The sequence below is a fragment of the Schistocerca nitens genome, chromosome 4 (assembly GCF_023898315.1).
Source record: "Schistocerca nitens isolate TAMUIC-IGC-003100 chromosome 4, iqSchNite1.1, whole genome shotgun sequence".
NCBI lineage: Eukaryota > Metazoa > Arthropoda > Insecta > Orthoptera > Acrididae > Schistocerca > Schistocerca nitens.
This window is the reverse complement of record NC_064617.1, coordinates 419,301,931-419,329,347: the sequence shown is the minus strand read 5'-3', so window position 1 is coordinate 419,329,347 and position 27,417 is coordinate 419,301,931. Positions and strand designations below refer to the sequence as shown.

At 44.3% G+C, this 27,417-nt stretch overlaps 1 protein-coding gene across 1 annotated transcript in view; it reads right to left on the bottom strand.

The window, feature by feature from the left end:
* Positions 1-27,417, bottom strand: part of LOC126251616 (metabotropic glutamate receptor 4-like) — an 868,913-nt gene that overhangs the window by 319,742 nt on the left and 521,754 nt on the right. The window contains exon 4 of the mRNA XM_049952156.1: positions 4,644-4,895. Coding sequence (XP_049808113.1) covers positions 4,644-4,895 — 252 coding nt within the window. The remainder of the gene's footprint in view (positions 1-4,643; positions 4,896-27,417) is intronic.

The following is a 27,417-nucleotide window of genomic DNA, read 5'->3' as shown; positions in this document are numbered from 1 at the left end:
AGTGATCAGTTAACCTTTTACGAAACCTCAACTGCTGTGACATCTCTTCGTTCATTGCCGGTTGTTGTTTCCTGGGCCGTTCCGGCTAGCAGCAACGTATGGTGTTTTGGGAGTTGGCGAAATTTTGCAGCTGTCTTCCTGTATGGTCTTTAACTATTAAATTGATTGTCACTTATTAGTGAAGTGCACCAGCAGTATTTTCTGCCTTGGGGCCGTTAACGCCCCAGTTACCTGCCCTGGTCGTTAGCGTAGTTTTCTGGCAGTGTGTTATCCTCGCCATGTTGATGTTGTTCGACATGGTTTGTTGTTCGACGGACTTTTAGTTGTTTGTTCACATTTTTCTCTTAAGAGTGATTATTGTGCCTTGCCTGTTTTTAGATGCCAATTTTGAAGACATAGTGTGGCTGGTATCTTCGTCCTCAGCTGATATTTTCTGTTGTCGTACCGTTGGTCGGGCAGAAGGGGGTTGATTAGGTTATTGGTCGGTCCTTCAGCCGTCCATGGATCGGGTCGCCATCTAATAGTTTAACCTTAGTCTTGGCTGCCTGTCTCACCTCACCTTACGTTAGAGCTACCTCCTCAGGCCGACCCTTGGAACACTTCTGAGCACCACTGTCCTGTTGGTTTTAGATTGTGATTTTCATTTCAGTCTGATGTACTGTCTCAGGCTTACAGTCGTCTACTAATTTAGTTTGTTTTAATTTTAAAATAAGGCCTTCAGCCGACTTATTTGAAGATTGATTTGTTTAAAAACTAAATTTTTAACGTTTGTTCTGTCCGAAGTTTTTGGTATTCAGGACTTAAGCCCTGAGTTGTTCAATGTCCAGTGTGTGGGCTTCAGCCGAGCTTTCACGTGAAATATTTGTAAGATTAGGCCTTCAGCCGTCTTAAATTAAAATTTTGAAAATTGATTTGTTTAAAAGTAATCTTTTAAACAAATTGCTCTATCTGTAATTCTTATTATCCAGGCCCTAAGCCCTGAGTTGTTCAATGTCTTGTGTGTAGCCTTCAGCAGAGTATTTACGTGAAATCTTTTTTTCTTAAGTAAAGCCTTCAGTCCCGTGTATTCTTTAAAACTAATTTTTATAACTTGTGTTCAGGCCTTCAGCTGTTCTTGTTTTTGGTGTGGTTTCGGGCCTTCAGCCAAGAAGGTATTGCAAGTTTTCTTAACTAGGCCTTCAGTCGTTTTGTTTTAATTTGATCCTTTTAAGGCAATGTGTAATTAAGTGGGTCTTAGTAAAATAAATTTAGTGTGTTTTGTGCAACTAACAGTAACTGATTACGGCCATCTCCACAACCATAACCTGATCCGCTCTATCCTGCGAAGCCAGATTTCACATGCGACTCCTTTTTATTGGGCTACATTAAAGACAAGATGATCAGCAATAACCCTGAAACCACTGAAAACAGGCATTCAGCACGTCGTCGACAGTACCGATATTTCGCCATTTCAGCGGCTCACTCAAAATTTCGCTAATCGCCTGCACGGCATCATCGTCAATGATGGCAGGCATATCGAACATGACATAACCTAAATCCGAGTATCCGTAGTGATGTTTACATGTTGAATAAGGTGTGTGCACGCCGCAGTTTGTAGCTAATTTAGGTTTTTTTAACATAGTTCAATAACTGTCACCTATAACGGTTATACTACCTGCCACGAAGACGGTACATCCACAACCAACCGTCTTCAGCCATTATGAACAAATTTACAGGAAGTATGCTTCTCCGAACCCATGTTTATTGGTATTTTTTACTTGTTCGGATGTTTACTACTATCTCCCAAACTATTTGGCATTTTTAACACCCTTTATGAGCCGTAGTTGTGTGCGGCTCTTCGGAAAGCGCGCCAGACGGAGTGCTTTCGCTTCGCGTCTAGTGCTTGCCGTGGCGCTTTCGGTTTGGCGCGTTGTTTGGATCGCTACCGCCCTCTGGCGGGAGGTGGAGCGAGTGTACGGTCGCGTGACGATCGAGGAGTACGTACTGGGCGGCGACCGAGAGAGGTGGTGGCGCGAGCGGGGCCCTGCTTTTGGGGGTCGTCAACTGCTCGCCAAGTGCTTTGGCCGACCTCTTGGCTGTCAAGGGCTAAGGCTGCCTTACCCGCATGTACGTGGCTTACAGAGCTTAGAAGCCGTGGTGCAGGAGATCAGTGCGTGGGACCGTATGTCTTCTTATCGGCCGTTGAAACCACTGGCAGCGGTTGGCTCTGACGAGCATTTGGAAGTGTGACGTGTTCCCGGCGCTGGGGCGGAGTGTGAGAAGTTGAGTAATGTTTTTATGCAACAGAGAAGGTTTTAAAGTGAAGTGTATGAGTTTTTTCACAAGTGGTTTTGTTGGGGTCGTCCCACCACAGTTTACGTTTGCCTGCCAGCGGGAATGTGGTGATTGCTTCTTGGTCGGGCCGTTTTCATTCACATCTCGATCGGGTGATTTAGGGTCGGTGTCGCGGATCTCTGTGGTTCGGAGTATGTGCAGGCACCGCCCTTGCTACATCTTCTGGTTTTGGGTAACTCGGGGAGGTGGCGGTTTGTAATAGAAGTTTTGGGGTTGATCTACTATGGCCCTGTAGACCACCAGTAACTATTCCGCCTATTGTGATTTGGGCGCCTTTACACGTGTCACTCCCTCACCGAGCTAACGATAATTTTTTGTTGCGAACTGCCTTTAATGTGGAAGTTCGTATGCTGGCTTATTAACATTTATATATATACACTCCTGGAAATTGAAATAAGAACACCGTGAATTCATTGTCCCAGGAAGGGGAAACTTTATTGACACATTCCTGGGGTCAGATACATCACATGATCACACTGACAGAACCACAGGCACATAGACACAGGCAACAGAGCATGCACAATGTCGGCACTAGTACAGTGTATATCCACCTTTCGCAGCAATGCAGGCTGCTATTCTCCCATGGAGACGATCGTAGAGATGCTGGATGTAGTCCTGTGGAACGGCTTGCCATGCCATTTCCACCTGGCGCCTCAGTTGGACCAGCGTTCGTGCTGGACGTGCAGACCGCGTGAGACGACGCTTCATCCAGTCCCAAACATGCTCAATGGGGGACAGATCCGGAGATCTTGCTGGCCAGGATAGTTGACTTACACCTTCTAGAGCACGTTGGGTGGCACGGGATACATGCGGACGTGCATTGTCCTGTTGGAACAGCAAGTTCCCTTGCCGGTCTAGGAATGGTAGAACGATGGGTTCGATGACGGTTTGGATGTACCGTGCACTATTCAGTGTCCCCTCGACGATCACCAGTGGTGTACGGCCAGTGTAGGAGATCGCTCCCCACACCATGATGCCGGGTGTTGGCCCTGTGTGCCTCGGTCGTATGCAGTCCTGATTGTGGCGCTCACCTGCACGGCGCCAAACACGCATACGACCATCATTGGCACCAAGGCAGAAGCGACTCTCATCGCTGAAGACGACACGTCTCCATTCGTCCCTCCATTCACGCCTCTCGCGACACCACTGGAGGCGGGCTGCACGATGTTGGGGCGTGAGCGGAAGACGGCCTAACGGTGTGCGGGACCGTAGCCCAGCTTCATGGAGACGGTTGCGAATGGTCCTCGCCGATACCCCAGGAGCAACAGTGTCCCTAATTTGCTGGGAAGTGGCGGTGCGGTCCCCTACGGCACTGCGTAGGATCCTACGGTCTTGGCGTGCATCCGTGCGTCGCTGCGGTCCGGTCCCAGGTCGACGGGCACGTGCACCTTCCGCCGACCACTGGCGACAACATCGATGTACTGTGGAGACCTCACGCCCCACGTGTTGAGCAATTCGGCGGTACGTCCACCCGGCCTCCCGCATGCCCACTATACGCCCTCGCTCAAAGTCCGTCAACTGCACATACGGTTCACGTCCACGCTGTCGCGGCATGCTACCAGTGTTAAAGACTGCGATGGAGCTCCGTATGCCACGGCAAACTGGCTGACACTGACGGCGGCGGTGCACAAATGCTGCGCAGCTAGCGCCATTCGACGGCCAACACCGCGGTTCCTGGTGTGTCCGCTGTGCCGTGCGTGTGATCATTGCTTGTACAGCCCTCTCGCAGTGTCCGGAGCAAGTATGGTGGGTCTGACACACCGGTGTCAATGTGTTCTTTTTTCCATTTCCAGGAGTATATATATATATATATATATATATATATATATATATATATATATATATATATATATATATATATATATATGTGTGTGTGTCAATTTAAAATCTCATTATTGGCAAGTTGTTAATGTCATACCTGGTAATCTCCTTTCATAATGGAAATTGTCAAGCTACTTCAAATTATTTTGTATTTCTTTTTTTTAAAAGAAATGCCAGACTTAAAAATTTATTACTGAGAGAGCCTTTTAAAATAAAACATAACCTTATCAATGTGTGTTTTTTCACCAGCACTTCCTGGCCCCTACTTCCACGAAAACGTTTTCGGAATAACATGTGTACATAAGTTGTTGTTTGTGAATCGCCCTAGTTGACGGTTCATTTTATACTTTCCTTTCCGCTTTTTGTACCCGAAACGCTGCGAGGCGATGTTCAATCTAGCGGTGGGCAGGCTTGACCTTTTGGCTCATCAACGTATCATGCTAAACTACCGCCAGCTGCGCAGCGCTCGGAGAGGGGCGGCTACTTACCGACAAACCAGGGGTTGCGGCGGTTGTTCTCGACGGTGAGCGACAGGAAGTAGTCGTGGAAGCCCTGCACGGGATTGGCCTGCGGCTGCACGGACAGCGTGCCTTCCACCTCCAGCTCGTTGCCGTCGGACACGAGCGAGCGCGCGCTCCAGCCGTCCGAGCCGATCCACGAGAAGGAGCCGGTGGCGTTGCAGCGCCGCACCGCGCGCATCACACCCGCCACCTCCTGGTCCGAGCCGAAGATGATGGCACCTGCGGCACAGAGGGCGCGGCTGCCGTTACCAAGGGCTCCCAAACACACTGAAGCGCCATAGGGACTGGTATAGGGATGCGTATTCGAACACAGAGACAGGTAAGCAGGCAGTATACGGCGCTGCCGCCGGCAACACCTCTATAAGATAACAAGTGCCTGGCGCAGTTGTTAGATCGGTAACTGCTGCTATAACGGCAGGTCATCAAGACTTAAGTGAGTTTGAACATGGTGTTACAGTCGGCGCACGAGCGATGGGACACAGCATGTCCGAGGAAGCGATGAAGTGGGAATTTTCCCGTGCGACTATTTCACGAGTGTACAATGAATATCAGGAATCCGGGAAACATCGGATCTCCGACATCGCTGCGGCCGAAAGAAAATCCAGCAAGAACGGGACAAACGACGACTGAAGAGAATCAGTGTACGTGACAGAAATGCAATTATTCCGGAAATTGCTGCAGATTTCAGTGCCGCGCTATCAACAAGTGTCAGAGTGAGAACCATTCAACGGAACATAATCGATATGGGCTTTCATAATCGAAGGCATGTCAGCAGGGGACTGTTCAAGCTGGTAGAGGCTGTAATGGTGTGGAGCGTGTGCAGTTGGCGTGAATGGGACACCTGATACGTCTAGATACGAATATGACAAGTGACACGTATGTAAGCATCCTGTCTGATCACTTACATCCAATTCATGTCCGTTGTGCATTCCGACGGGCTAGGGCAATTCCAGCAGGACAATGCGACACACCACACCTCCAGAACTGCTACAGAGTGCCTCCAGGAACACACTTCCAATGCCCACTACTCTCCCCAGACATGAATATTATTGAGCGTATCTGGAATGCTTCGCAACGTGCTATTCAGAAGAGATCGCCACCGCCTCGTAAGGGTGTAAGGGTTTCCCAGCGAGTGTGTTTCGAGTATGCTGCAGGAGTTTCGCTGGGAAGCCATAACACATCTTCCACACCATCTCGATCTCTCCTCTGGAGCCATGAAGGAAGACGTTCTATTCCTCAATTTTCTTCGGAAGAAGAGGTCCACACCTCTTACAACCTTGTATCCGAAAGATACCTGAGACACTTTCCCATGAAGGCAATGACTGTCTTGCTCCACAGTGGTAAAAATGTATTAACAGTTACGGCGGTTACTTCTGAATTAATAAACAGTTTACTTACTTTTTTCCATCTTTCTAACTTTCATTTGACTCGTCTGTACAGGTAAAGTAACTTTAAACTTAAAACTCAGAACATGTAGCAGTCTGAAAGAATCACACGCACAGAAAACGAAACTGTTGGAATGTTAGTGCTCTCATAATTAAATCACGTGAGGACATACGATGCAATACGTGGCAAGCGTCGCAAATGACGTAGCTAGGCTACACCAGGGCGTCAGCCGAAAGGATACGCCCCTGGAGGTGAGTCCAAGCAAGGGCACAGAGGGTAGACGGCAGCAGAGACAAGAAAAGGAAGGATGATGTCTAATTATGTGAAGAAATAGTGGGAAGAATAGGAAGCGTAGAAGAAAGTTCGGAATATTGAATATAACAGTTTACGCACAAGTTCAATTTCGACAGAGTGCAACATGTTGAGCATAGGTAGTCCAGTAAGTAATAACAGCTAAGATAACAATTGAGGTCTTAACATAACAGCGCAAATAATAATTAATAATACAAAACGAAAGAGTGTAGATTTCTCTCATTTCAAAATATCGCTGTCCAACGAAATTATTTCAAGGAAGGAACGCAGTAATCCAACGCAGCATCCCTCGTCTCAGCGTAACAAAGAACTGAATCTTGTTGCGTGAGGACAGAACTCTTCTTCAGACGAAGAAGATGACTTAGGAATGTCGGTTGCGTGTGGCAAAAGCCTTAGATAACTCTCCTTGCAGACAAATTCAGTTAACTGGTACAGACAGATAAATTCCGTTCCGCATAAACATTAATATTTTGAAGCTAGATAACAATAGTCATAATTGTCGGTAGCTTGAGTTTGTACTTAGTTCACCATACCAAAATAAACAAAATGATAACGAAAGTTAAATTTACATGACTCTTCAGGCCGTAGTAAATTGCGATATGACGAAATACAAGTTGTACTTTCCTCAGTCTGTCAGAAAATAATAACACACGTGTTATACCGTACACAGATAAAAATTGTTTTTCAATTACATTTGTTTCAACGATTGAATATGGTAATCCCAAAATCCTCCAAACATTCACTTGACGCCTTCATGAGAGACAATCTCCACACATTTCAAATTAATAATGCAAGTGTAGACCAGTTGTGGCGTGAATTAGAAGAAATAGTATCGGCAGCAATTATACCAAATAAATTAATAAACGACGGAGCTGATCCTCCTTGGTACACAAAACGGGTTAGAACACTGTTGCAGAAACAACGAAGCAAACATGCCAAACTTAAACAGACGCAAAATCCCCAAGATTGTCGATTTTTTACAGAAGCTCGAAATTTAGCGCGGACTTCAATGCCAGATACTTATAACAGTTTCCACAACGAAATTTTGTCTCGAAACCTGGCAGAAAATCCAAAGATATTCTGGTCGTATGTGAAGTATGTTAGCGGCAAGAAACAATCAATGACTTCTCTGCGCGATAGCAATGGAGATACTATCGAAGCCGGCCGTTGTGACCGAGCGGTTCTAGGCGCTTCAGTCTGAAACTGCGCGACCGCTACGGTCTCAGGTTCGAATCCTGCCTCGGGCATGGATGTGTGTGATGTCCTAAGTTTAGTTAGGTTTAAGTAGTTCTAAGTTCTAGAGGACTGATGACCTCAGATATTAAGTCGCATAGTGCTCAGAGCCATTTGAACCATACTATCGAAGACAGTGCTGCCAAAGCAGAGTTACTAAACACAGCCTTCCGAAATTCCTTCACAAAAGAAGACGAAGTAAATATTCCAGAATTCGAATCGAGAACAGCTGCCAACATGAGTAACGTAGAAGTAAATATCCTCGCAGTAGTGAAGCAACTTAAATCACTTAATAAAAGCAACTCTTCTGGTCCAGACTGTATACCAATTAGGGTCCTTTCGGAATATGCTGATGCATTAGCTCCATACTTCACAATCATATACAACCGATCGCTCGACGAAAGATCCGTACCCAAAGACTGGAAAGTTGCACAGGTAACACTAATATTCAAGAAAGGTAGTAAGAGTAACCCACTAAATTACAGGCCCATATCGTTAACGTCGATATGCTGCAGGATTTTGGAACATATATTGTGTTCGAACATTATGAATTACCTTGAAGAAAACGGTCTGTTGACACACAGTCAACATGGGTTTAGAAAACATCGTTCCTCTGAAACACAACTAGCTCTTTATTCACATGAAGTGTTGGGTGCTATTGACAAGGGGTTTCAGATCGATTCCGTATTTCTGGACTCCCGGAAGGCTTTTGACACTGTACCACACAAGCGGCTCGTAGTGAAATTGTGTGCTTATTGAATATCGTCTCAGTTATGTGATTGGATTTGTGATTTCCTGTCAGAGAGGTCACAGTTCGTAGTAATTGACGGAAAGTCATCGAGTAAAACATAAGTGATTCTGGCGTTCCCCAAGGTAGTGTTATAGGCCCTTTGCTGTTCCTTATCTATATAAACGATTTGGAAGACAATGTGAGCAGCCGTTTTAGGTTGCTTGCAGATGACTCTGTCGTTTATCGACTAATAAAGTCATCAGTAGATCAAAACAAATTGCAAAACGATTTAGAAAAGATATCTGAATTGTGCGAAAAGTGGCAGTTGACAATAACGAAAAGTGTGAGGTCATCCACATGAGTGCTAAAAGGAATTCGTTAAACCTCGGTTACACGATAATCATTCTAATCTAAAAGCCGTAAATTCAACTAAATACCTAGGTATTACAATTACGAACAACTTTTAAACTGGAAGGAACACACAGAAAATGTGCGGAAGGCTAACCAAAGACTGCGTTTTACTGGCAGAACACTTAGAAAATGTAACAGATCTACTATGGAGACTGTCTACACTACGCTTGTCCGTCCTCTTTTAGAATACTGCCACGCGGTGTGGGATCCTTACCAGATAGGACTGACGGAGTACATCAAAAAGTTCAAAAAAGGGCAGCACGTTTTGTATTATCGCGAAATATGGGAGAGAGTGTCACAGAAATGTTACAGGATTGGGTCTGGACATCACCAAAATTAAGGCATTTTTCGTTGCGATGAAATCTTCTCACAAATTCCAATCACCAACTTTGTCCTCCGAATGCGAAAATATTTTGTTGACACCGACCTACATAAGGAGAAACTATCACCACCAAAAAATAAGGGAAATCAGAGCTCGTACGGAAAGATATAAGTGTTCTTCTTTCCGCGCTATACGAGATTGGAATAATAGAGAATTGTGAAGGTGGTTCGATGAACCTTCTGCCAGGCACTTAAATGTGATTTGCAGAGTATCCATGTAGATGTATTTATTTTAGTAGCTTTCAGGCACACACAGAAAAATAAAAAATCTCAGGGCCTATTTGAGTGGGTATGGACATCACTTATTTATTAAGGGGGACGCCGGGGAACGAATCTTCTCACCATTCTTCATAGACGTTTGTCGTATGGTGACGACCGTGGCAGGCCCTTGGACGGGACGGTGTGTCACCTCGTAGCTGTAGCTGTGCTACGCGAGCCGGCAGCTCTCCTCGGAGTGCCGCGGCTGTGCAGCGACAGCCAGGGCGTGGAGCGATGTCCACGTGGACAGGTCGCTGTGTGTGGCCGCAGCCGAAGCAGCGACATCGCGTTGTCGGAAGGCGTATGTTGATGATGGATGGAAGAGCCCCCCCCCCCCCCCCCCATGGTCTCTAGCCTCAGCGCTGACCCGCCGAAAGTCCTCTTTGCTCTTCACTCACCTCTCAGCTCAACGACTCCTCGAAATTATCCTCCTGTCGACATTACCATTTGCGGACTAAATTTACAATACTGCCCATTGACTGATCACTGTTTCATTGTCGCGCCTCCCAGTGCAGACTGGAAATTCTTTATATTACGTGAGCTGATTTATGACTCGGGAATTGGCGTCTTTCTCAAGATTTCAATGTCAAACCTGTTCCCAGGTTTTCGTACAGTGTTCCGATGTTTTCCTGCATTCCTAAGTTGCTGTGAAAGCAACCACACAACACCTCTCCGTAAGGCGATTTCTGCATCAGATCTGGTCAGTCTCATGTTTGTGCTTAATCCCAGAATCTGCTGGCGTTCGTGATTTGTATGGAAATCTTTACTGTTCAGAAAACACTTTTTTAAGCTTGCTGACTTCTTTTGCAGTTCTTTTGTTTCACACGTCTCCCTGTGCGATTTATTGGCGCTTTGTGTATACTCTTTCTCAGTGCATATGGAGTGTGGGTATTGTTGACACATTCTTGATTTCTAAGGTACGTAAAAATGGCTGCATGCGAGTCACAAGAATGCACAAGCCTCCACATGCGCTTTCTTGACACTCCATTCTAATGACAGCAGGGTCCATCAGTTTTGGCACACTTCTTATTGCCCGCCAGGCCCTTCGCAATGGTCCGCATCTCGTAGTCTCGCGGTCTCCTTTTTCACTTCCCGAGCACGGGGTCCCAGGTTCGATTCTCGGCGGGGTCAGGGATTTTCAACTGCCTCGAGATGACAGGGTACTTGCGTTGTCCTCATCGTTTCATCATGATTCATGAAAGTGGCGAGATTGGACTGAGCAAAGGTTGGGAATTTGTAAGGGCGCTGATAACCGCGCTGTCGAGCTCCCCACAAACCAATCATAATCATCATCATCATCTTCGCAATGTGTCCATTCTCAAGCAAGTCGAGGGTATCTGCCCGTATACTCCCTAAAAGTTAGTAGAATGGCTCCAAAGTCCGCTTCTCAGGTGCAGGCCACATGGGTTCCACCTCTCTCCTTGTCCAGGGTTATTGGCACTGTGAACTGGTAATAGTAGTACGCATCACAGTACCAGTGCCTGGGTGCGCGTGAAAATGGGCGCACACATACTCTTCACAACATGAAACGTGTCGCCTGTTAAGGTGCTAACAGGTATAACAACTTAATCTGTAATGCGGTTATGCCAGATGCGGTCATAGGTATTCTGGAGGTTGAGGGAAACAAAGATAAAAGAGTGACGGGAGTTACGTTTGAGGGAAAGAATGTTGGTAAGGTTAAGGGGCTGGTTGTCGGTTGAGAAGGAGGGCCGGAAGCCACACTAGGTAAGGGGATGGAGGTGGTGCTGGTTATGGTGGTGATGAATACGGCGTAAGAGGATGGACTCGAAGACCTTACTGAAGACGGAGGTGAGGCAGATCAGACGATAGTAAGAGGTGTCAGAGGGGGGTTTGTTGGATTTAGAGAACAGCAGGACACAGGAAGTCTTCCACATTTTACGGTAAAAGCCGGAGGAGGGAAGGACGTTGCACAGGGTGGTCAGGGCAGCCAGGAAGGACCGGGGGGGGGGGGGGGAATTCCTTGAGGTAGCGGTATGTGACACTGTCGTGACCAGGGGTGGTGTTTCATTTGGAGCAGAGGACAAGTTTGATGTCATGTGCGGTAACGGGAGTGTTTATGTCTGAAGGGGGTAACTGATCCTAGTTCTGGAAACTGGGAGCGAGTGGAAGGACAGAGGTATCAGTTCGTTCAAGGACAGTGGGGAAGAGGGAACAATCAAAATGGGGATCGTAAGGAATGTAGAAGACCTCGGAGCAGTGGGAAGCAAAGTGGTTAGCCTTACTGAGGCTGTAAGGGAAGGGGCAGTCGTCGTGGAGAAGGGGATAATGTGGAGTGTTGGAAAACAGACCCGTACTTAGAGGATTTGACAGGGAGGGTGGAATTGAGGCGTGTACATGTCTGGCACCAATACCGGCGTTATTTTCTGTGAGGAGGATTCGGATGTGTATCCTGCTCCAGGGTGGTGAGGAAGGAGCGGTAGAGCCTGCGGGATTCACGGAGAAGAGGCACAGCCTGTGGAAGAAGTGTAGGCTGTAAGGGAAGGGGCAGTCGTCGTGGAGAAGGGGATAATGTGGAGTGTTGGAAAACAGACCAGTACTTAGAGGATTTGACAGGGAGGGTGGAATTGAGGCGTGTACATGTCTGGCACCAATACCGGCGTTATTTTCTGTGAGGAGGATTCGGATGTGTATCCTGCTCCAGGGTGGTGAGGAAGGAGCGGTAGAGCCTGCGGGATTCACGGAGAAGAGGCACAGCCTGTGGAAGAAGTGTAGGGCAGTGAGGGTAGATGAGTTTGGTAGGAATGTGGGCCACCACAGCGTCAGTAATGGTCTTCTGGTGGAAGGAAGAGGCATAGATGACGTCCGCAGGATGGTGGAAGGTAAGGGGGTGGCTTTCGACTCGGAGGCAATGGATTCCCAGTAGGCATCCCAGTCGGCGCGGTGGTAGTCGTGGATGTGTCTTCACTGATGCTATGGTGGCCTTATACAGCCCGTGGACCGCTTCTGATTGGTCGGCGATTACGTACTGCTGTCGCAGACAGTGTCAGTGTCTGAGCTGGTGGCGCCACCGCATTTGTGGGAACGTAAACACTGCACCACTCAGATAATATTCTCGCATACTCTTATTTCAACAGCCTCCTTAATAACATAACCCCAGTATGTGGAGGCATGGGTCAAAATTTTTGTGTCATCAAACAATATTTTATGTTTGTTAATAAGGCTGTGCTCCGCAATTGCGGATTTCTCTAGTTCTCTATTTTTTTATGCCGTTGGTGTTCTGCACAGCGGTCGGAAACTGCACAAATGGTCTGACCTGTATAACTGTTCCCATTCTGACAGGGGATATTATAAATTTCAGGGACCTGAGGCCGAGGCTGACCTTAAAAGAGCGCATCATCTCCTAAATTTTCTTAGGAGGACGAAAAATCGGTCTTACACCCCGTCTGCCCAGGATTCTACCTATTTTACTGGATAAAGCACCACAAAAAAGGAAGAACCGAAATCGGTGGTTCATCCTGTGAATATGCGGCATTTTTCTCGTTTCCTTTTGTTGGAAAACCCTGCCTTTAAGAGCGTGCACCATAGCCATTCTTTCGGAAAACAAACTTCAGATTGTTAATTTCGGACTTTAAGTGGTCCTCGTCAGAAAAAATTTTTCCTCTATACATCAAGGTGTTCGAAACGGCTTTCTCCTGAACAGGCTGATGGAAACTATGCGCATTAAGATCTAAATCGGTATGCGTCGGCTTGCGGTAAACAGTGGCGGAGACGCCCGTCCATGCGTCGATAGTCCACAAGGATAATGTTCCTTTGAGACCTATTGTCAGTGCAATTGGTCTACCTACACGCTGACCAAATACTTAACAAAGTTGATGACTTGTAAAAAAAAAAGTTAAAATGTGTGTGAAATCTTATGGGACTTAACTGCTAAGGTCATTAGTCCCTAAGCTTACACACTACTTAACCTAAATAATCCTAAGGACAAACACACACACCCATACCCGAAGGAGGACTCGAACCTCCGCCGGGATCAGCCGCACAGTCCATGACTGCAGCGCCTTAGACGGCTTTTTTTTAAATCTCATTTTGTTTGTTTTTGTTCGTTGTATCTGCTCGTGAAGGACGTCGAAAGACACCCATTTCAGTTCGTTGTTGATCCATTAATTCAGTTTTTTTCTTTTTTCTACAGAGGGCAGCTAGCCCTCTGACCAAACACGCTGACTTACCGTGCCGGCACCGCTCGGCTAATCCCACACGGCAGGCCGTTGTAAACATCACATCAAAATCTCCCACATGTTCATTGAGAAAATCAAACAGATTAGACTTGGTCCAAATGACGTTTTAGTCAGCTTGGATGTGGTATCGCTGTTCACAAAAGTTCCTGTGGAGGACACTTTGAAAAATGCTGGCGGATCTTTTTCCTCCTGAAAGTATAAAGTTGTTCCGGCATTTGATAACGACCACATACTTCTCGTATGGTAGTAAATTTTATGAAATGACGGACAGTATGGCTATGGGCTCTCCGCTGCCTCCATCATTGGCAAACATTTTTATGGAGAATTTTAAGGCACGCGCATTAAATTCCGCTCCCCTCTTTTCATCCTTATTTTATCGTTATGTTGACGATACATTTATAGTCTGGCCACGCGGCGCAGAAGCTCTCGAACAGTTCATGGAACAAACGAACAGCATACATCCCAACATCCGGTTCACTGTCGCGGTGGAGAAGGAAGGAAGGTTGCCATTCTTAGACGTTTTAGTACGACAGGCGGACGGGCGTCTCGGCCACTCCGTGTACCGCAACCCGACGCATACCGATTGACATCTTAATGCACAGTTTCCATCATCCTGTTCAGGCCACCGCATCAGTAGTGAAGACCGTCAGTTGCTCCTGACGATGACCATGAAGGTTATCATCGAAAGTTCGAAATTTTATCCCGAGTTGATGCGGCAAAAATACCGGGAATGTTTGACATACCCTTACGTTAAAATTTGCACCTTTTTTTAATTTTTTTTCAAAGAAATATGCTACGACCGCTTTCAATTTATGGACAGCGTACCTATTCTACCTCAAACACTGCGCTATTGATCTACATTAGTGTGAGCAACCGGCTTTGATAGCTCTATAAAGTTTTTCCTAAGTAGAGATTTGCGGTTGGAGGTGACATCTCGCATGGAGAGCTACACTAAGGTTATACTATACGATAAGACGGTTAGGGTTGACTGTTTAGCGTGTGTGGCCTACAACTGTAGAGGAAGATTTATATAATATACAGTACTGGCCATTAAAATTCCTACACCACGAAGATGTCACGGTACAGACGCGAAATTTAACCGACAGGAAGAAGATGCTGTGATATGCAAATGATTAGCTTTTCAGAGCATTCGCACAAGGCTGGCGCCGGTGGCGACACCTACAACATGCTGACATGAGCAAAGTTTCCAACCGATTTCTCATACACAAACAGCAGTTGACCGTCGTTGCCTGGTGAAACGTTGTTGTGATGCCTCTTGTAAGGAGGAGAAACGCGTACCAACACGTTTCCGACTTTGTTAAAGGTCGGATTGTAGCCTATCGGGATTGCGGTTTATCTTTTCGGAACATTGCTGCTCGCGTTGGTCGAGATCCAATGACTGTTAGCAGAATATGGGCTCGGTGGGTTCAAGAGGGTAATACGGAACGCCGTGCTGTATCCCAACGTACTCGTATCACTAGCAGTCGAGATGACAGGCATCTTATCCGCATGGCTGTTATGGATCGTACAGTCACGTCTCGATCCCTGAGTCAACAGATGGGGACGTTTGCAAGACAACAACCATCTGCACGAACAGTTCGACGTCGTTTGCAGCAGCATGGACTATCAGCTCGGAGACCATGGCTGCGGTTACCCTTGACGCTACATCACAGGCAGGAGCGCCTGCGATGGTGTACTCAACGACGAACCTGGGTGCACGAATGGCAAAACGTAATTTTTTCGCATGAATCCAGGTTCTGCTTACAGCATCATGATGGTCGCATCCGTGTTTGGCGACATTGGAGGCGTATATTCGTCATCGCCATACTGGCGCATCACCCGGCGTGATGGTATGGGGTGCAATTGGTTACACGTTTCGGTCACTTCTTGTTCGCATTGACGACACTTTGAACAGTGGACGCTACATTAAGATGTGTTACGACCCGTGGATCTACCGTTCATTCGATCCCTGCGAAACACTACATTTCAGCAGGATAATGCACGACCGCATGTTGCAGGTCCTGTACGGGCCTTTCTGGATAAGAAAATGTTCGACTGCTGCCCTGGCCAGCACATTCTCCAGATCTCCCACCAATTGAAAACGTCTGGTCAATGGTGGCCGAGCAACTGGCTCGTCACAATACGCCAGTCACTACTCTTGATGAACTGTGGTATCGTGTTGAAGCTGCATAGGCAGCTGTACCTGTAGACGCCATCCAAGCTCTGTTTGACTCAATGCCCAGGCGTATCAAGGCTGTTATTACGGCAGGAAGTGTTTGTTCTGGGTACTGATATCTCGGGATCTATGCACCCAAATTGCGTGAAAATGTAATCACATGTCAGTTCTAGTATATTACATTTGTCCATGAATACCCGTTTATCATCTGCATTTCTTCTTGGTGTAGCAATTTTAATGGCCAGTAGTGTATTATGTGTGTCAAATCACAAGCCCAGGAGTGGTCAATGTTTTTGATAATCACTTTATTAAAGTGACCAGACATCTGATTGAACATGGCATTACTCTGATGGAGCCCGCTACAGAATGTATCGTGAGGTTGTCTCTTGTGCAAGGCTATTTAGGTATGTACTTGATGACTTCTTTATTGCTACTCTATAACAGAATATAATTATGTCACTTTGCAAAAATTGATAATACCTCACCGATATTGCTGCTGTAATCATAATATTTCGTCTCTGTTTTCCATTTATTACGACGTCGATATCTTCATCTCAGCTGACCGGCACTGTCATGCTGTTAAACTGCAATGTTGAGATACCATACCTCGTAATATTTTGAGCCATTTTGTTTAATCTTTGCTTATTAGAGGCCCGGACATGAATCATGTGGTTGAAGGCTTGATGTTAAGCGTATATTTCAGCTGGGGTATCATCATTGTGTGGTATAATTTCTAACGTCATTTCCGGTTGTGGTTCACCTATATATTTTAAGACGATTAGTTCCACATCTACATCTACAGGTGTATAGGTTATAGTTAATAGCATCACTTTAATATATGTTTTGGCATTTGTTTAGCGTTTATATGGAGCGTAGTCATACACAGTCTTGTGCTTAGCGTATTATAGTGACTCTTTATAGTGACTCTTCGTGTCTGCAAGGCATACGAAATCGATTTTTCATAGAGTTTTGGCTTATACTACGATAAACATGTATTATACTGACAATTTCGGTGTGGCACTAATTTTATTTGTGCTTTCAAAGTGTGAGACACAACATAATATGGTATGGTAAGTCCTTTTTTGTGAAATATCGATCTGATATTATCTTTAGAAATGTCCCATCTCTCACTGTTACCGACTTTGGTTTCATGTTTACAAGTTGTAGTCTACATGTTCTTCTATTGTCTAAGTAATATTTTTGATAATACGCTCACCTTATTGTTTCCTACGTTTCCTAATAAGACGATTGTTATGCTTGTGTTTATGGTGGTGTAGTGGGCTACAGGCTTTTGTTTTCGGGAGCTACAGTTTCCAGAATCGCAACTGTACAGATCCAGTACCCACTTTACTCGTTTAACAACGTGAACCTCACTTCTTTGACATTACTCATGCATTTTTCTAGAAAATTGTGAACAATAATGTCGGACAAATAGAGTCTATGAAGGTTTTAGTGAGCCTTCTGTCTGCAAACTGCTGTTATTTACATGGCTTTTAGGGGGTGTATATCATTTGTAATTACAGATGGCAATAACTGGCATTAAATAGTTTCGTTATAATGTTTCTATTGAATGCCACGATGCATTATCTTTGTCTCTCCTAAAATAATCCTTGAGAACTTATTTAAATTCTGGAATATATATTTTAAGGGTGTGGTACGGCTAGGCTTCCTTAGGAAATTTTTGTGTGGTTTTCCCTGCTTAGGTAACCCATTTTTTCTGTAGTTATGAGCCTGGTCAGGGTAGTTTTATGACATCAAATTTTTAGACCTACCTTCTAAAATGTCAGCTGTTATTAGGCTTTGACATTTATCGTAACGACACATACTTTTGGCTTTTAGGGGCACTAATTTGACGAATATGTGTCGAGTTGCAAACTATCGCACTCTTTCTTTTACAGAGCAGACGATTTTTACAATATTGTGACATCAAACAGCATTTTTCGTGTATTAACTGTAAACAGCAATGTAAACAACGCACTTTTTCGCGCTGCTGATGTATTTTTCAGATATTTTAGAATTATTTCAACATCTTAGAAGTGAAAAATAATCCATTTACAACCAAGCTGCATTTTTTAATTGTAATATTGTGACATCTCATTAATTTATTTGAGTCATATCATGTATGAACCTCAACTAAGCCATGGATGCTTACCGTTAACGTTGCTGGTTTTGCGCTGCCGAAGTATTTTGCAGACATTTTAGAATTATGCAAAACATCTTCGCTCTGGAAAATTATTAACTTAAGACTCGTTGTGTTTTTTACTGTAGAACCATCTGTTGGTAACAGAGACAACTCCTTACTCATGGTACAATCAACGGTGTAAGGACGACTTGCCGCGCGGAGTGGCCAGCGTGGTTTGAGGCACCATGTCACGGACTGCGCGGCCTCTCCCGCCATAGGTTCGAGTCCTCCCTCAGGCACGGGTGTGTGTGTTGCTCTTAGCGTAAATTAGTTTCAGAGGTGTGTAACTCTTGGGACCGATGGCCTCAACAGTTTGGTCCCTTAGGAATTCACACGCTTTTGAACAAGGACGATTTTTAACTGTGGAGCCGTCTATTGGTGTGGTACAACAATCGGACTTTGATCTATTTTACAGTGCAGCCATCTGCTGGTGGCAGGAGGAAGTGGAAGGCGAAACTGGATTTGTATCTACTGAGCATTTTCTGGGTTTGTGGGATGGTGTTTAGGGTAAATCCCACGTTCAACAAATACTTGATACTTATTCGTTATTTATATTTATAAGCAAACGTTAGTTTTTAGTTATTTATAGAGAAATATGCTATCTATTGGTTTCAATATTCTACAGTGAACGATACATAGCTTCACATCAAAGTCACCCATATAGGCACGTGGCAGGATGTTCCTGGAATGACCTTCGAGATAAGGAAGTTCTAATGCTGAAGTCAGCAAAATATGAAATGCACAATCGTCTCAGCTGTAATATGACACGACTGATAATAACGCGCTGATACTGATGTGAGCACAGTCTCTACCCACAACGGCTGTGCCCTGCTACTTATGTTTGCTCTATATCCCACTCAACGTACTGGCTCATTCGTGAGAATTATGTGATTTTATATTTGGAAGGGACTGCATGGCTGCGTTTCTCGACTGACAGGGCCCAAAGTAATTTAGAAAGGTGGCTAATTGCAAAATTAAAACGACATTTTCTTATGATCTAAAATACAGTAATCTCCCCAGTTTCATGTCGCTCTGTGTCCATTATTCCGCCCTAAATCGAGGGCATAGCTCTAATACCATCCCCGTCACACTATGAGCTTTAAACGACCGGTATTGCGTTCTCAGTAACTGAAGTTCACTGCGACGAAAATAACTGCATTCATATGTGAGGAAACGTAGCATCAAATATTGATAACCGTATTAAAAAAGTCTGGGAGTTGGATGTATACTCCGCAGCTTTTCATCATCACAAAATGTAAAATATTTACTAACGTTTGCCACGCAGTAGATGTTTACTCGATTGTTTGCTGCAAATATAGATATATCTATGTACTCCACTTCTTTGAAACAGAGTGTAGCGACCCATGGCAGCGGCATGGATATTACTGAAGAGTTCACTGCATCCTTCGAGGCAATGTTGGTAACAGCAAATGATGTGCTGAAAAACGTTGTTCGATCTGTCACATGAAGTGACGTTTACGGATAGAGGGCTGAATGATACATGCTGGCGGTCTCGACTTCGTGGTGTACTTTCGAGTGAGCGGACTCAAGGGTGAGGCATGGTGTTAGCTCCATGTGGTGACCTATCTTCGTAATCGACAGTGAACAGTTTTGATCTTGATCTTTGTTAAAGCAGTTTGACTCGTTTTGTTCTTGACACAGTGCATTCATTTACCTTTAATCTGATTGTGGTCTACTTATTTAAAATTCACGTAAATTCACAGCCGTTAACTTAAGATGTCTCATCCATATTGACTTCTCTAACACGCTATTCTAACGTCTTCCCCGATACACACGAGCTAGTGTGTCAGTAGCGTGAGAGAGCAGAATGGGGCGCTCTGCGGAACTCACGGACTTCGAACGTGGTCAGGTGATCGGGTGTCACTTGTGTCATACGTCTGTACGCGGGATTCCCACACTCCTAAACATTCCTAGATTCACTGTTTGCGATGTGATAGTGAAGTGGAAACGTGAAAGGACGCGTACAGCACAAAAGCCTAAAGGTCGACCTCGTCTGGTTTCTGATAGAGACCGCCGACAGTTGAAGAGGGTCATAATATGTAATAGGCAGTCATCTATCCAGATCATCACACATAAATTCCAAACTGCATCAGGATCCACTGCAAGTACCATGACAGTTGGGCAGGCGGTGAGAAAACTTGGATTTCATGGTCGAGCGGCTGCTCATAAGCCACACATCACGCCGGTAAATGCCAAACGACGCCTCTCTTGGTGTAAGGATTGTGAACATTGGACAACTGGAAAAACTTTGTGTGGATTGACGAACCACGGTACACAATGTGGCGATCCGATGGCAGGGTGTGGGTGTGGGTGTGGCGGATGCCCGGTGAACGTCATGTGCCTGCGTGTGTAGTGCCAACAGTGTGGTTGTGGTTTTCATCGAGGGGGATTGCACCCCTTGTTGTTTTGCGTGGCAATGTCACAGCACAGGCCCACTTTGATGTTTTAAGCACCTTCTTGCTTTTCACCGTTAAAGTGCAATTCGGGGATGGCGATTGCATCTTTCAACACGGTCGAGCACCTGTTCATAATGCACGGCCTGTGGCGGAGTGGTTACACGGCAATAACATCCATGTAATGGACTGACCTGTACAGAGTCCTGATCTGAATCCTATGGAACACCTTTGGGATGTTTTGGAACGCCGACTTCGTGCCAGGCCTCACCGACCGACGTCGATACCTCTCCTCAGTGCAGCACTCCGTGAAGAATGGGGTGCCATTCCCCAGGAAACCTTCCAGCACTTGACTGAACAAATGCATGCGAGAGTGGACGCTGTCATCATGGCTAATGGTGGGACAATACCATATTGAATTCCAGTATTACCGATTGAGGGCGCCACGATCTTGCAAATCATTTTCAGCCACGTGTCTGGATACTTTTGATCACATGGTGTACATTCAGAAATAGAAGCTATTGAAAACTTACACACATTTCCATTTCCAGGACAGGTAAAACTGTTAAGACGTTAAAGAAACTCAGTTCAGTCACAAGTATGGGGATTGCCGATTGCCATCCTGGAACCCCCCTCCCTCCCACAGTTTTATCAGGATACAGACCGAGGATCTGTGTGTATTCAAGTATTCCATTTATTACTCATAATACAAGTCGTTGCCGTGTCTCCTGCGATGGCTGCTGTCTATGTAACCCGGAAAGGAATCCGCTGAATCCTACAGCTGACTCAAGACTGCCGAGAACGCTGCATCAAACTCCGAAGTCGATGACACTTTGGGCTGGCGGTTTATCGCCCAATGGTTAGGTAGGCAAGTCAACGTCGTAGCCCTGCTTGGTGGTAACCACGACGTGTGAGTTTGATTCACACACAGTTTCCGGGAGTACTGAATCCCTCCCAGATCACTGCCCGTATTGTCCTCTCAGAAGGACCGTGATGTTGGACGCCGTGACGTGATGCTGATTGCTGAACCAGGCCCGCCCATACGGTAAGCCTCAGGCTCCGGTGACAACGCAGATTTAGGTCAGCTTTTGCCCTGGGCAGGAGCCGTGTTGGTAGATCCCTGGACTATCCATCAGTTCTGGCTGCTGTGCTGACTTCGCTACTGGATGCTTTCCTTCATTAGCAGCGGCTACGTATCGCTGATTTTCTCGTGAGACGGCAAGAGTAAGACCAACACTAGATGAACCTCAAACACATCGAGTGCGAATGACATGAACGTCATCTACCCTACCGATCGAATGCTCTAAGCTGGTGGGGGTGGAGTATTTATGTCGTCGAGCAGAGGCTCCGCTCAACGACTTCATTCGTAATGAGCGAATCGTTTCTACTCTCCTCGAGTCGTCAGTTGTCTTCAGTTTTGCTACATTTGCTTAATGAATTTGTTACAGTGTCTTTACTACTTAGTGAAACTCCTGCTAGGCGAGGTACCGTCCTACCTAGTGTCTGTTTCATATTGTTACGAAAGTAACAAAGGTAGTTCGGTCTGTGATCTCCTAACATTTTTCTGATGAGCTTGCTCACTATTGCACACAGAAATGTTGAGTTTGCCGACTTTCTGACCGAGTAACGGTGCCGAAATGTTCATGCTTCCCAACCGGCAGCTGTTGATACTTTCGCATGGTAAGTAACGCCGACTGTACGACCTTAAAAAATTTCACTGTCCCATGTCTTTACTAATTTCTCGCGTAAGACTAGTATGACATGTTCCATGGTAAACGACCTTTCTTTTCAGGGAACAAGATGGTACACGACCGACGAAGTATGGCGTAACTGTCCACATGTTACTCAATTGGTTCTAGAAATATATAGCACTTCACTTACCATAAAATTCTGTACTTGAAGAATTAACAATATATTCCAGATAGCTTTAATATATGATGCAGAACTTAAGTGAACAAATGCTGCATAAAACATAACCTCATGTCTAGCAACAATAGAAACTGCTTATAGTGGTTTCTAGTGTGCTCTAGTTCATGTGATTCTAAAATCAGCCACTGGGCTGCAGTACCGACCAAAAAACATCGTGTTGCTAGGTACGACACTCTCCTCTACTACCTGTCGTTCACGGACTTTTTACGTAAAAGTGAGGAGAAGTAGCCATATTAACATGATGTCCGAAATGCCTGTTTTCCGTGTTGCGAGGCAGTGAATTATCGCTACAGCCTCATTTGCATAGGTGTGACAGTGAGTTTTTGGGTGTTCATGAACAGTTGTCATAAGTGAGCATGATGGGCCAGAATTGGCTCGTAAAGGGATGTAGGCATACTTCACGCACGATGGCAGTCTTGCCGCATTTTAGGGTGCTCGCCTGAGCAAAACTTTGTGGGAGTTATCCTAGTCAAAGGTAGTGATGTGACAATTAATTGGTGTCAGTACTCACCTATCCCATTACATATCATTCTGTGAGGTTAATTCGATGGTTTAATAAATACGTGTTACCAATGAAGTGCTTCTTCTTGCACGAATTTTGGAAGCATGCGAGATGAAGTATTCGTGATATGTTTCATGTTAATATTTCATTCTGTTCCTAGAATTTACACGACTAAGCTAACCCCAACGATACACACCGTGGATAAACGTACTCTGACACTGTAATTTCCATCTACTGAGTGAAATGTTGCGGCTTCTTAATCTATGGACGAACGAATTAGGATTTGTAGTGATGCATTATCAAGTACCTATGAGTTTATTTCTAATACATAAATATCTCTCAGTTCTTAAGTTAAAGACATTTATCTAGCGCACTATAAAATGACTGAAAATACAGTTCATTCTGGAAACTATATCCTTCGCTTTATGTCTTACAAAAATGAAAAGACTTCTTTCCACATGCGTTGAAATAATACTAGTTAAGTGTCTAGTACTGGCCATATTTAACTATTGTGACTGTCTACAAAAAGGTCCAGTCTGCAAAATTTCGACTTCATATAAAATTATCCCGTAACAAGAAAAAATTAACTCTCTACCGTTTCCTCGGTAAACGCAGTCCAACATGTATGTAATAAAATGGAACACGTACATCTGTCCTTTCTGTGCTATTTATTATATGGCTACCAGTTCGGTTCTTCAATACACCATCTTCAGGCCTTAACTGACGCTGAGGGGGTTAGCTCCAATCGTATACAATATTCCGTCAGTGGCCAACATATATGAACTGGTTTACGTAACAATGATGTTGTGTCTCCAACCATCAACTACCAACTGCTGTGTTCTACTGTTCAGTGATTTTATTAATTTGATTGTTTTTGGTAAAGATTTTAGAAGTATTAATTTCATCATCTACTTGTACTGTTGCTGTATTAATTGCTGTGCTTTTGATGGCTGGAGAATATTGTAATAAATTCCAAAGGTTTCCTATATCCCCATAGGGCGCCTTCTCCCCGAGCTTTCCTTGCACCAACGGGAGGAGTAAACTGCCAGTTATCTGTATGCCCTGTATTGTTAATTTGCAATTCACAGTACGTATATATTTTTTGACATTTTTTTACATTTTAAGAAATACCATTAAACTGTTACGTAAGTCTTGAAATGAAATGTTCTGTATTTTTGGAATGTGCTTAAAAATTTGTTTACACCTGTATTGTGTTGTAGTGTAAATTTGGTTTTCTGTCCTGTAGGATGATATGAAAAAAAAATCCCGGCCTGAAACTAATAATCGAATAAACAAGAGCAGTGAAATTTGCAACTTTGGCTGATTTTTCTTTGTTCGTACAGTGAGGGCTGCTACAGAAAACGAGTATTACACTTGACAGTCCGACCGACAGGTCCCATTCTGCAGTTGAAGCCTGTGTACGTCGATCTTCGAATAAAACAGGTTACCACTCTTTCTGAAACTGAACTTTGATTGGATTTTCGTAGTATGTGTTGGTGTTTACGACGATTCTGTGTTGGCTCATGGTTCGTGATTTACGCTTAAGTTTTTTCTGGTCGTAAGATTCACTTTATATAGTGCTTTAGACCATTGACTTCGAATCGACCTTGTTACCACACACTACGTTGTTTGCGGCCGTGACCTGCATAGTTTTCGTTTTGAATTTTTTCTAGTAATTTTTGTTTTGGTGTTTTAGCCCTTCTATCCTCGCGTCAGACATATTATAGACACGATCTGCATGCGAACAATCAGTGAGAGAACACTTTCTAAAATTGGTCTTAGTGTAGGATGAAACTGAAAGATAAATAACGTGTTTCTAGTATGACGCATAACTTCGTTGGCCATAATAACGACAATTAGATATGAAGCTGCCTACGATGAAGGAGGGGAGATTATGCAGCGACAGTGGCTGGTCAGACTTCAAACGCGTCATTTCAGATGGCCCTGCAATTTCGTATCGAATATTAATGAGAACGATATTGGAGCGATTCTGGTGTATGTGCTGGAAATTAAAAATAAACAAATATTTTTTGAAGCTTTTGTTTTGTTATTAAAATCTCAATATCACCTCAGGCATCAAATGAAGCTTCGTACCAATGATTCTCTCCAAACAAGCTGTGAATTTTAATATATACTAATTGGGGTTCGACTAAATGTCAGAAAAGAAACATCTACAAATCCCTTTGAGACATTTGTACATGTTCACAAGTGAACTAATGTATTATCTTTTGTAACAACCACAACTAGAATGGGTTACCTAATAGTCACATCTCATTGAATCTCAGGAAGCCAAATACTGCAATATTCAGTAATACGATAAAGTATAGGGAAAATTATAAGGGGCAGTCAAATGAAAACAAGACAGATGGGAAAAAATCCGGAGAAGTGCGAGCAGGATTAGAGCACCGAATTAAGTTAGTAGAAAATTCATCCCTCCTGGAAATCGAGTATCTCGACGAGTTTTGTCTGTTACCAATATCGATACAGAGAGGATATATGTCTACCCACTCCCGATAAAAAGGGGCCTGAACACAAGGACAGACAAATAGTCTGATAACGAACGACAAAATATTTTTTCGTTTGTTATAATTACAATTTAAGTCTCGTACTGTGAAACCTTGTTTCATGTCAGTCATGATTCTTGGTCAACGGGATGTACCCTGTAGATTTTGATGAGTGAGTTTGCGAGTATCGAAATATGAGACATAAATATCCGTATCTTTGATTTCATTGACTTAGAAGGTTAAATTTTTACACAGCAAAGGGACAGTAGACCTTAGTATCTGACATTAATTTCAACCGTATACGTCCACCCGTTCCTGAGAAAAATAAGTCTTTAACAGTTGGACAGACAGACAGGTAACCTGACGGGCGGGCGGATAACAGAGTAGTCCTATAAGGTTTCCGTTTTTACCTATTTCGTAACGGAGCCCTAAAAAGTAAGTGATCTGTTCATTATTTCAAAACCAACCGCCATAACTGTTGGTATCTACCTTGTCCCGTCCGCCAAAATGTAACCAGGTTTGTTTAGAGTAGCGTACGCTGTAGAAGTTTCGCTGGGAAGCCATTACACATCATCCGCACCTCTCCCCACCCGATTTGCGTATTCATGGAGCCCTGAAGAAACGCATTCGTGGCCGTCAATTTGCTTCGGACAAAGAAGTTGACGTATGAGTAAAATCATGATTAGCCGGCCGATGTGGCCGAGCGGTTCTAGGCGCTTCAGTCTGGAACCGCGCGACCACTACGGTCGCAGGTTCGAATCCTTCCTCGGGCATGGATGTGTGTGATGTCCTTAGGTTAGTTAGGTTTAAGTAGTTCTAAGTTCTAGGGGACTGATGACCTCAGATGTTAAGTCCCATAGTGCTCAGAGACATTTGAACCATTTTTTTAAAATCATGATTCCTTACGCAACTGCTTTGCCGCACAATGGGATACATGTATTAGCAGTTATGGCGAGTGGCTTTGTAATAATAAGAGTTTTTTTCCATCTGCGTGGTTTCCATTTGACTGACCCTTACATTAGACGTTTATTTGACTTATCACACACGTCTTATTTTTTTTCCTTCTTTTCATTTTTATCTCTTGTTCTGTGTTGCTTCTGCATTATAATCTTTATCGTAATATGACTTTTCTGAAAACTGGAACTCCATGGAAGAATATAGTAAGGCGAATGATTATAAACTCTCTGAGGTTGAGTAGAACAGGGTAACTGCTTTCTTGTGTGAGTGAAAAGTTCAGTGTTACATTGCGCTCAATTGAGAAAGAGCTGTCAAACGAAGTGGAAAAATAAAATGGCATGCTAGTAACACCAAATGATGTCGGCAGGAGAAATATCAGCATATCATGGATATATTAGATTTTGTGCTATTGCTTTTAGAGATACAAATCGCTTGTTTCGGAATCACATAATATTCTGTAGGTGCTGTCGTTATATACTATTATTGTAGAGTTGAATTAACAACTCCATTTTCGTATATAACTTTTCGACGACTGGCTGCATTAGGTGCTGCGAGCCCTAGCATCACGTGTGCTCCTTTCCTGTACTCAACTCAGATCGTGAGATAGCAGCAGCTATTCTTACAGGGTCTTCTCCACCATTCCCCATCCCCGTTGATGTTCATCCACAACCTTCTGCTTTATCCTTTCGTTTTGCTTAGCTGCTGTTGATGCGTGTTTGTTACATTGAGCTATCCTTTACTATTACACATAGGATTCTGGTCATGGAACTACGATGGATTTTGTGTAGAAAAATCGGTACGCAATCGACAGCATGCGTATTTTGCAAAACGCAGTGCATGAAATCGGGTTTTTGCCAGGTCTCTTACTCCTGTTCTGTTGGTGATAGAAAGGTACGGCCAAGTGTTCTGGATGTTCCTTGGACGAAGGACCATTTGTATAATCACGAGTGATCGTCATATTTCAGCTATCGAAAAGTATGGGATCATAGATTGAATACTACACACTTCCTCCAGCTTAGGCAAATGGAGGAAATCAATTTGTCCTTTTTGCATTAGGAGCGGTCTACAGTTCACTTTAAGGGGCTCATGGAGGCACCATTTAGTTCATGGAACATTTCTGAGAAAACCCGAAAAAATCGTTTTCCACCATTTTTTCGCCGTTAGGATATC